Source organism: Panicum hallii, chromosome 9 (assembly GCF_002211085.1).
Source record: "Panicum hallii strain FIL2 chromosome 9, PHallii_v3.1, whole genome shotgun sequence".
NCBI classification, from domain to species: domain Eukaryota; kingdom Viridiplantae; phylum Streptophyta; class Magnoliopsida; order Poales; family Poaceae; genus Panicum; species Panicum hallii.
The window spans coordinates 11,772,638-11,783,685 of NC_038050.1; the positions used below are offsets into that span (position 1 = coordinate 11,772,638).

General features: G+C 40.9%; 2 protein-coding genes across 2 annotated transcripts; both read right to left on the minus strand.

Moving 5' to 3' along the window:
- Positions 1–353: 353 nt before the first annotated feature.
- LOC112873604 (mitochondrial arginine transporter BAC1) lies at positions 354–4,302 on the minus strand. The gene is made up of 9 exons (XM_025936615.1): positions 4,054–4,302; positions 2,545–2,634; positions 2,203–2,304; positions 1,973–2,077; positions 1,782–1,874; positions 1,505–1,705; positions 1,326–1,424; positions 1,087–1,228; positions 354–918 (listed from the first exon to the last, which is right to left on the minus strand). The coding sequence occupies exons 1-8, from the start codon at positions 4,147–4,149 to the stop codon at positions 1,094–1,096; spliced, it is 921 nt and encodes a 306-aa protein (XP_025792400.1). The 5' UTR covers positions 4,150–4,302; the 3' UTR covers positions 354–918; positions 1,087–1,093.
- Positions 4,303–4,750: 448 nt separating this feature from the next.
- LOC112875979 (autophagy-related protein 9-like) lies at positions 4,751–11,048 on the minus strand. The gene is made up of 10 exons (XM_025939997.1): positions 10,895–11,048; positions 9,669–10,302; positions 9,248–9,568; positions 8,341–8,563; positions 8,049–8,228; positions 7,759–7,965; positions 6,952–7,029; positions 6,803–6,873; positions 6,602–6,712; positions 4,751–5,987 (listed from the first exon to the last, which is right to left on the minus strand). The coding sequence occupies exons 2-10, from the start codon at positions 10,241–10,243 to the stop codon at positions 4,955–4,957; spliced, it is 2,799 nt and encodes a 932-aa protein (XP_025795782.1). The 5' UTR covers positions 10,244–10,302; positions 10,895–11,048; the 3' UTR covers positions 4,751–4,954.

The following is an 11,048-nucleotide window of genomic DNA, read 5'->3' on the forward strand; positions in this document are numbered from 1 at the left end:
AGGAAACTTCTCGATGATCAGCTGAATGCCTGCATGTCCGCTGCTCCTCTATCTAGCAGGTGAACTGATGTGCACTCAAATGCCGGAGCTGACTAATTGACTTCCAAATGGTAACTATGCTCTGGATACGCTACCTGCTAGAGCCAACTGACCATCTTCTCTAATTCAGTTTCCCTGTACTTCAGCTTAAAAAGATTGAGATATGCAAATGTGCAAAGCTAACATCTTGTACCTTTTCCCCTAGATTTCATTTATTAGCTGTGAAGTTGAGAAATCACAGACAAGGGGGTATTTCACAATCCCACCAAGAAGGGGGTTAACCTAATACTTCGCTTGCAAGTCAGATTCAGGTATTTTGCTTTTGCATCCTCCGCAACTTATTAAATACCGCGATTTCGCAGTGTAGTTTCTGATATACCAGACACTTAGAAACTAATGGAATTACAAACAATACACGCTTGATCCACACATCAAATCCAGTAAAATAATTAAAAAAACATTATGATGCTAAACAGCCATAGCTTTTACAAAATATGGTAGAATCAGCTTCTCTCCTTAAATCCACAAACATAGCTCATGCAGAACAGGAAAACAGTAGCCTTAGCACGTAGGCACCTTGCCATCCTCGTTTCCACTTTCTGGTGACAATCGAGTCCATACCAACTCAAGTAGGTTTGTTATCATGGTACAGCTCAGCGGTAACCTTAACCTGCCTCATTTACATGGACCAACATTTCCAGCTTTTTTTTATGGAAACTCAAAGATAGAATCGGTAGAGATGCCACCAAGTTTACAGAGTTCTTAATATAGCCTTCCTCTTTTTCATCGTGGTGGGGAAAAAACATCCACGCCATGAACCAAAAGAAATGTTGCATTCAGTGTATTTCCCAGTCCAATTCCGGGACAAGTGCAGAGTACCTGGAATAGCAAGAAAAACCCAGAATATATATTATTAGTCTACTGGCAGAGACAAAGGCCCAGCAGATGACATCTTCTACCAAATACAGACAATGAAACAAAACAGAGCAAAGCAACTGAAAGAAGGTTAAATCTCGAGATAAGCATTTCATGTTCATATAATAGTACCTTAATACTATACTCGCTTTATACCAAGAATCTTAGCACTGTACTCCCAGGCAACAATTGCCGCTGCGTTGGCAGGGAAAGCTCTTGCTAGTGTTGGTCCAAGGCCAGCATAACAGACACCCATCCCAGCTCTCTTACAAACCTGTTACATTTCAATCATGTGGATTGTGCCTGCCACCATCAGGACAAGACACTAGCTAATTAAAGCGCAACATTGTGAGGCATAATAAGAGCACTACCATGCTTAAAATTCGAAAGGGGTTTCGGCTCAAATGAGGGTCCGGATCGGTCTGTATGATAGTTTTTGCAACATCCAGAGGTAGGGTAGCTGTCCAGAACTACAGATAAGAAATACTCGTCACAATGAGGGTGTAAAAAGGTGCATTACAAAGAATTTAAACAATTGCAAAATACTTACTGCCATTCCACTAATGCCACCACTCATGACCCCTATCCCAATATCTTTTGCCAGAACAAAATGACTGCTACTGGAAAACCGAGGAGAATCAAAATATTTGTGCATCCAGTATCGGCTGTACTCATAACTGCAAAAAAAGACAGCATTGCCAATTGCCTCTCTGAACAATGTTGTCAGACCACCACGGAACAAACCCCTAAGCTGCAACACAACAACAGACAATTAGTCTGGCAACATTTAAGGTACCGAATAGAAGCAGGAGGCGAGTTGATCTCACCCCTTCACTTTCCAATGTTTTCACAGCACAATCTAGAGGGCTGGAGTACCTAGCACCATGCATTACATCCTTCCCTTGAACTTGCATTCTGCACTGAAGAAGGTCTTGACATCACATCATTAAATGCCACCTGAACCATCCTAAGTCCTTAATCAATTAGGGAAAAGATGGAATTTAGATGCATCACTGACCTTGGTCAGCTCAGTCGGAGTGAGGATGCAGCTAATCAGGGCCCCACTACATGCAGCAGAAGGAATGATTACCTGTAGATGTGGCCTACCATCCTCATAGTTTCCCTGAAAGAAACAATTTAAGAAAGCTTACTAAAACTAATGCTAGGGCTTGACTCAAGATTTGCAATCTTCCTGCTTGCTCACAGTTATATGCTTAATTCTTTTAGTTGGAAAGATCATTTAAATACCTGTAATAATTGTTTGGCTTGGGAATATGTGCCGAAGAAAAGAGAGCTTTCAACTGCTATACCAATAAATGAAGATGATGCACCTTTGTACAACCCTCTAATCTGCAACAGAAAATAGCCAGCAAAGAACTACAGTTAGTGGATGAATAAACCTTATAAAATTCTGTCCTTTCAGAATGTTATGATAATGTATATCAATCCTAAATTTAACAACTGCAGGTTCTAATACTGGGACTAACATGAACTCCAAGGAAAAACAGCCACAGCAAACTTGATCCCTTGTCTTTAAGTAGAAGGATGATGACACAAGACCAAGCAATATTAAAGAAGAAGGGGGCTTACTCCTTCCTCAAGCAGTATTCTACTAGTGCAGTGGAACGCATTCTTGTACACCTTTCCATAAGCTGTAGTATTGTGAGCTTGAAGTTTGACCTATCAGTGAACAAAGAAATCTTAACTGGCATGGACCAGATTAACAAGAAAATCTTGAATTGACATGAACCAAATTTATATTAATGATAATCGTATATTTCATCCAGATTGAAGAGCTTTGGCTGGTAGTTTGTACAGGCTATTTGTGCATTGTTTTACACTAGTATAACAAGGAATTGTTCAACAGCCACAGACTTAACAAACAAAATCCATCATCAGATGTTAAATTTGTTAGTATCACCTCACACAGTATCACAGCCAGCTGACTTTCCCAATGTACTACAGACTTGTGTTTATGAACTCATAGCACAATGCCACAAACGCCTCGAAATGTGGAGCATCAAGGTCAAATAGGGCTTTTTATGGGAAGTGGTGCTGGTGCCTTGTTTTGTGGCAAATCCCTAATCAAGGGTAAATACCATCTAAATAAGGCCAGACAGAGACCATTGACCAGAATAAATAGAAATTTTGAGAGACAAAGATTCAATATTCTGGCACCATTTAAGTGGGTAGGCACCACTGTTCATAGAAGCATGATACCTAACATATCAATCTAAGTTCCTATCTAAACGTAGCACTGCTTACAATCTCCTAGAGATAACATTATGATGTAAAGATATTGCCTTACTAACCAAAAACCTAAACAGTCCCTAAGCATAGTCGACTGGCCCTAGTATTGCAGGTGCTCCTAGCTCCTACTGCTCTTCTGTGCATGATCTGCATGGGCCCTAATGAGCGGCAGACATTTGCTACGATGTTCTACTGAGTACTGACAAACCATAACATGCACATTATGCAGATTGTGTAAGTTGAAGTTAGCTTAATCAAACAATTGATAAAGGGCGAATGCAGCACTATGGAGAACCTTGATGGCCATATATAAAGTCATCGCAACCCACCCCTCCCACAAGCCATGACACCTCATGGAAGAAACAACAGTGGAAAAGCTGCCAAAAAGTGAGCCGCAAGCAACTCGTGCTATCCCCATTCCAATAGCACGTTGTTGCTACTTGCTAACCAGCAAACATGGGTGGATGTAGAAGAGCTTAATGATGACGTTACAGGGTGGAAGTTGGCGTCAGAGTATATCAGCAAAGTTGCTGTAATATACCGTGATCAGAATCTTGCAGTAATGTATTCAGTAGATTGCAAAGGATAACTATTCGGATGCAGTAATTGATGTAGAATCTCTACTTTGGAAGAACAAACTTACTCCATCGGAGGAAAAAAAAATCAGTAACGCCGCGGTTGGATACTTATCTGATGAATGAAACCTTGCAAGCATTTCATCAAACAGCTATTGTAGGGGCATAGCATCGCAAGAAAGAGACAGGCTGACAAAGAGCAAGACAAAAATTGCGAAGAACGACGCATACGAAGGCAATAACGGAAACGATGAGATGAGAGAAAGAAATACACCTTGACGGTGTCGAACGGGTGGCCTACTACGACCTGGGCGATTCCGGCGACGGATCCGGCGACGTATTCCTTGGCAGCGTCGCCTGCACCGGCCATCTGAAGGATAGGGTGCGGGCGCAACTATTCGTACGAAGGGAAGATGGGAATGCAGAAATGGGGGAGAAAGGGACGATCGCCGGCGGCCGGGCGGCGCCGGCGCCGTCGTATCGAAGTGAATGCGGGGAAGGGAAAAGGAAGGAGGCACCACTAACTACCGAGTGGACTCGGTGGGCCCAGGGACCTCAACTGGCAGCGCATCAAATATGGGCCGAGTCACATGGCCTATTTGCTTTTTTTTTTTGAACTCTGGGCCTCTTTGCTCCACCACCACGTCGAATGAAAGAATACAAAAACAAACTTGCAGCAGCAGCAGTAACATGCACATATATGCTCATGCACATGGCAGGTCATGTCGAAAAGCGTTGGATTTTAGGGTTTGTATTATTTATATGCCATATATTCCTTCCGAGGATACTATTGTATGAAACATCCTCCTCCCGAGGGTGTCACTAGATAAAGATTCAATTTTTGAAAAGTGACTCTTGATCATCGCTTGTTTCAGGAACAGAGCATGCATGCCATATAGTGTTCTCCAGATTCATGGATCTTCAGTACCATGTGCAGTAAATTACCTGATTGAACCATTGAAACACTTCGGTTTTCTATCAAAAAGAATGTTTACCCTCTCCATCCAAAGGGGCGGTCATGACTATATTAGGTATGTAGTTCATCTGTACAAAAGAATTTGTTGGCCTTGCCGGCTCACACAAAACTAACTTATACTACATCCTTTGTTTCTAAGGTAATTTAAGATCACTGATCCAACCCTAACATATATTATTTTTGCGTGTTTTTCTTCGAACTAAATCGGGTCACTGCCTCGAGGTATAATCCGTACATTGAGGCTGACTGGCATAGAGCCACAAATACCGGCTACGTCATGGCCTGATGCTTCCTCTTTTTTGCTTCCATCATCGTTCTGTGGGACATCAACAAAATGGGTCAGGCCCTGCTCTAGGTCGGAGTCATCATCCATGTACCTTGTCTTGGACAGGGCCTGGGGGCTTGTCCAACTACTGTTAGTTCTGTAATCTCTTTGATCTAGCTCTTTGGTTCCCTCCGACGCGTCGCTGCTGTGATAGCTTGAATGATAGCCAGACCCATAATGATTTCCAAAGTTCGGAGGCTCATGGAAACTGTCTTCTGGACCAGTAGGATGTGCCATGTTCAGTGCCCCATCGCTGTGCTGGCTGGAACCATGGCCAGATGTGTAGTGATTTGCAAAGTCTGGAGGCTCAATAAAGCTGTCGTGAAGAGGCTCAGCAGAACTGTCTTGTGGATACGTTTGGCGTGCAGAGGCCTGGGCCCACCAAGTGTAGTGTCTAGAATTTTGTTCCCTGCCCTGGTGCTTGAAGGTGGCACGCTGAAAGAACGCGCTTGATGTTGATGCCTCCAAGTGGCTTAGAGCTCTTTCATATACATTAGAATCCCAGGTTTCCTCCTCTTCAATCTCAGTTAATGGCTTGCTCAGAGGTGGCCATATATCCTCCCCTGGTTCATCGGGGTGGTTAGATGATTCCGCATCTCTGCCTAAGTGTTCAGAGCGACACATGTAATACCAGTCCAGAATGTATGGATAAGCTCTTTGATCTGTGTCAAGCAGCCCTAATGGACTAAACTTATAAATAATCCCATTGCCTGGAAAAACATCTCTGGAAAGCAGCCGATGGAAAATGTTGCTACAACTTTGACCTCTACTACTCGACACAAGTTGTGATTCTTCCATTGCTTGAAAAGTATATTTACGAATTTGCTTTTCCTTGAATCTCTGAAGATTGCACAAAAACTGCTTGCCATAAGGATTTGGCTGCCATGATGTATATGCACTTTGGAAACTGCAAAATAAAATAACATAGCCACTTAAGGCCAACATTCATCAAAAGTAATTTATGCTACATTTTTTTTCCTTCGAAATAATTTCATATGCCAGTTTTTCTTAGATCTGTGTCAAATTCTCAATGAGATTACAAGGATTGGAATCTATTTGTATTTGTACTGGATTGGAGCACAAAGGAAACACTTGGTCACTACATAAATAAGAACATTTCACATCTCAGTAATGAAGAAAATCATACAACTCTTGAGGACAATACTTCACTAGAACTTTTAAAGATGACACAATATGATTTTGTGCATAAAATCAACCAGAACCAATATTGTGGACAAGAAACTAGTGAATAGTGACAGATGTTAAGTATCCTCGGTGCCACAAGTCCACTACATATACAAATACATCAAAGAATGAACCGAGCTTGCTTTATTAGTTAACGTGTAATTCCTCCTACATGTGTTTCATGTCATTTTTTTAGAAAAAAATAAGCCAATGCCAAATCCAATTTATTCAGGAACTTATAGTTTTCACAAGCCTTATCTGCGAAAATAACCCCAAAAGAAACAAACTACCAGGTAAAATGTTATGCCATATATATGGTATTGAAATGAAGTGTACCTTAATAATGACTTCTCCATTTTCCCTTGGGAGCTCCTCATATCTTTTACTGAATCAAGTGGTGAACCATAGTTTTTATTTCCATGTCTTTGGAAGTCAAACAAACTTAAGCTATTGAGAAAAATAGAATGAAGTTAGGAAGCGTGCAAAGTAGCAACATTAGTAGATTGTAGTAAGTAATAGCACAATATAGACACAAACCTGCATACATCTCCCACTCCATCTACATAAACTGTAAATTCCGAAATGAAGCACAAAATATCATTGACGCGCTGTAGACGGGGGGAAAGTCAATCATTATACAACATAATCTAGAAACAAACTTCCGTTGATCTAGCTCAAAACATTACCTTTGGTAGCACAAATATTAGCAAGTAAGGAGTGATGAAAATCGAGGCCATCTCTTCCAAAAGCATTGTTATGGTATACTGCAATATCAGTTTACAAGCAATAAGCTACACTTCTAAAAGCAAATATTGTAAATTATACACTGGATCTGATAAATCAAATAAACAATAGCCCATTGCTTATAAATGCAAAGTACCCAAGTTGGCATTAACTTATTGAGTTCTTTTATAAAAAAATAAATCAACCATTGAGAGTACTGAACCCCTTCACAATTCCCAAGTATGGATCCCGATACCCAAGTAAGCATTATCCCCATCACGATGCCTAGGCTCTTGTGGGGTGAGGCAACATGTACCAATCCCTTTTCATTTTTCAAGATAAATGTTATACCAATCAACAAACATCAGAACTGGGAAAAAATAGAAGGAAAAGGGTGACTGGCCCAACCGAACCCCCATACCCATGGTACAATAGTACTTATCTACTAGTCCTGATCTCTCTATGCCCTCTCCCTGTCTATCTTGCAGCAACTGCCTCCCTCCCTCCTGCTAACAAGCCAGCTACTCTGCCATGCTTCTCAGACAAACCACCACCGCTGTCCCCAGCCAGAGGCAGAGCTGCACCGGCCACTGGTACCGGAGCTGGCATCCCTCCCTTCCCACTCAGTCACTCATGGCAAAAGGATATAAGAACTAAATATGCTAGAATGACACAGTAACTACAATGAAATGAATCGAGACATTTACAATTCAACTGTAAAAACTCAGGGAAGTACAATTCAACTGTAAAAACCCAGGGAAGTGAATTACCTGAAACAGAGTTTCAAATTCTTTCCGCACAAGTTCACTGCTCTCTTTACCACGCCATCTTTTTGGCATGTAATGTGTATGTTGGACAACAAGGGTCATAGCTCCTTCTGGGTCAATCACTTGAAGCTCATCTGCCACAACTCTCCGACTTACAGTTGCGATGGTTCCAAAAACAACAGTATACCAGAAAAGATTACGTCCGAAAACCTTCATAAGCCACAAAGAAATGAGATTTTAAAGGTACAAGGTATCGATTGTGTGACCCAACGGATGCAGGAAAAAAAACTTACATGGCCCTCAAGGATAGATTCACCCAGGAAGCCAAGGATGAGAAGGATTCCAGCCAAGCCACCAGATACAAACGAAACAAATTTTGCAATGATAGATATTAATGGAGTCGGAAACTGTTTTAAGTAATTCAAAGAATGAAGAGTGCAAATGTTCATCCTGTGTCTGAAGAAATGCTCAACCTGAAATAATTAGTAGTGACATCAGGGACAAACTGGAAAAAAAAATTAACTAAATATGATCTATGAGTTTTGTTGGGGACTTATCCCCCACAAAAAAGAAACTTATTTCTACCTCATTGTACTCACGCAAAATCCACCTTGATAAATTCGACCATCTTCGAGATGATGCTGTACTGGGGTGATTGTAGAATTCTTCAGCATGTCTCAGAAACATATATACCAATGGGAAGATGACAAGGCAGGGCGACAGGAAAAGCATTGCGATGCCCATAATTACAAGTCGCTTTTTTAAAATAGATGGGCTTGCTAGGAAGTCCTTTCTGACGCAAAATTTACTGCAAAAGAAGATGACATGAGGTTTGTGTTGAAGGAGGATCAATAGCCATTAGCCGATGTACAAAAGGTTACAGAAAGTAAGCTAACTTTTTAAAACAATAGAATCAACAAATAATGTTGAAAAACTATACAGGAAGAGAACATTTTAAAGGAACAGTTCTGAGAAAGGTGCTTCATGAATAAGAACGAAAACAGGAACACCATACATTTCAGGTAGTAATAGTTGTTTCCGAGATTATTTGCAGCTACAAAATACAATAAATGAGCAGTAAGGTTTTCTTCATCTGTCATCTCAAAAAATTCAGGTAAACACTATCTCCCTGCAATGACATAAACTGAGCGCCGCATGGAAGGGGACACAGTCACAGACATTCTATTATCATATATCATAAATGGCATGAAAGTGCCATAAAGGCCTCAATTTGTCAATTATTTACAACGTATGACAAAAGCTACTAGGACTGGTGTATTTGCATGGAAACAGCATTACATTATTGACGTTGCCAGTAAAGTAACATTAATTTGACACTTGTACATACATATCCACGGCATATTAGTTCTTTTTCATGGCATAACTCTTACTCGTTCTCAAAAACCTAAGTGGCACTGCTTAACAAACAATTTGCGAAAACTAACGCTAGCAAAACTTTGATGGGTACCAGAAAAGGAGCAAACTTCCTTACCTATCAAACATGCTCTGAAAGATGCACCAATTTAATGTCCACTCTAGCGTCTTTGGAAGCATCAGATAGCTTGTCCTTCCATGGAAATGAGAGCTGACAGCTGGACCAACTCCAGGCAGCCAACAGGAAACCGAAAATGCAACGACACCTTTATTAACCATCCCAATCAAGTAGTTCTCTTTGCGCATTATTCTCATGATGATATCATGCTCTGAAAGATCCTTAACAACGCAAAGTTGTTGTGACTTCTGGAGGAGGACAACCTTCTCAACTACTTTGGGCCAAGATATAGTTTGAATCTCCAGATCTGTGACCTTAAGGCTGCACAAAAAAGTAATGAAAACAAAATGATAAGTCAATTGTTTTCTCAAAGAAATGTTTACCAATGTGTGGAAGTGGGCACATGAAATTGAAATATTACCTGTTATAGTAGAAGTCACGAACATTGAGTGTGCTTCTCAATTTTACAAAGAACTTGACAAAGTTAATAATTCCATAAGTTGTCAATATAACCATTGATCCAATAGTGATCATCTTCACATATGTGAACGGAATTAATGGGTCATTCTTGATGACATTCATTAGGACACATGGTTTCTCCCCTATCTCAAGTGCTTCCACTCCACATTTCAAATGGGCAAGGGCATCCCAATCAACAAACAAGAAGAAAAAACCAATCGCGCATACCATAAATGTAACATTAAGGATCTCGATTATCCATTTGGTGATGATGCATCTTAAACCCTTTGCACAGAAATATTCATACAGCCTCTCAAAGAAAATATCCAAGTCAGGAATCAACTCAGCCTTTAAGTCCTCCCCATGGAGAAGTACTGTTGGGCTCTCACAATAAGAGCTTGGCAGTCTCCGGTAGTCCGATAACTCTACTTCAGGTGGAATTTCAGCAAGTAGATGTGTTGAAAGTGCTGATTCTCTTCTCAATGGCCACTTCAATAATCTTATAATATTTGCGCCCTTCAGAAGGAAGGACATCATATATGGAAAAAGAACACGAGAGAAGCTGAAGGTTTCCTTGCCATGTCACGGCTGAACACCTGGAAGATAAAGTTTTTGTTTTTGATTTAAGTGACTCAGACGTTGCAACAATCATTCTGATTAAAACGCCCAACAAGAAAGTACTGCCTCCTTGAACAAGAAGAAAAACATCCACTCCCATCCAACAAAACATAGTAAGGAAAAAAAAATCCACTCTCATCCAACAGAACATAACTACATGAATGTTTCAAAAACTATGCTTTTGCACTTCCTGTTCAGGAAGGATAGAAAAACTAAGTATTACTACCTAAATTTGTTTTCTAATAATCCTGGAACCAAGACCCAATTATAGAAAATGTAAGCCCCTTCTGTTTCAAGAACTAATTGTCAGGTGTAAACTAGGCTTACTCTGTCCAAGTCCACAAAGCATCAACTCAACTCAAAGTCAAAACATTATTAATTTATTTTCGAGATTGTGTTCATAGTCAAACTTAGCAGCTTAAAAAAAATAAAAACCAGTCCCAATACTGCTGACTAATCCATAGATACATGTAATTGGGTTGGGTCCGAATACAAATAAGCCTACATTAGGGTTTGGGATGCTCGGTTTCGCACGGCGGGGAGGGAAGGTAAGGGAAGGGGCTGACGTACCTTGTGGATGCTCTTCGCCGGCAAAGTGCCCGGCGAAGACCTCGCGAAGGGCGGCGCCGCTCGCCCAGTAGTGCCGCAGCCCGCAGGGGGAGCGGGAGGAGGGCACGGGACGGGAGGTGAACGGGATTACGGAAACTAGAGGAGAAGGAATAAA

Coding starts and splice junctions, on each gene's coding strand:
- LOC112873604 (XM_025936615.1), bottom strand. CDS start 4,149: ATGGCCGGTGCAGGCGACGCTGCCAAGGAATACGTCGCCGGATCCGTC. Junction 2,635..4,053: donor ACCCGTTCGACACCGTCAAG/GTGTATTTCTTT, acceptor GTTCACTGATAG/GTCAAACTTCAAGCTCACAA. Junction 2,305..2,544: donor GAATACTGCTTGAGGAAGGA/GTAAGCCCCCTT, acceptor TTTCTGTTGCAG/ATTAGAGGGTTGTACAAAGG.
- LOC112875979 (XM_025939997.1), bottom strand. CDS start 10,243: ATGATGTCCTTCCTTCTGAAGGGCGCAAATATTATAAGATTATTGAAG. Junction 7,966..8,048: donor AATCTATCCTTGAGGGCCAT/GTAAGTTTTTTT, acceptor TGGCTTATGAAG/GTTTTCGGACGTAATCTTTT. Junction 7,030..7,758: donor AATTTGAAACTCTGTTTCAG/GTAATTCACTTC, acceptor CTGATATTGCAG/TATACCATAACAATGCTTTT.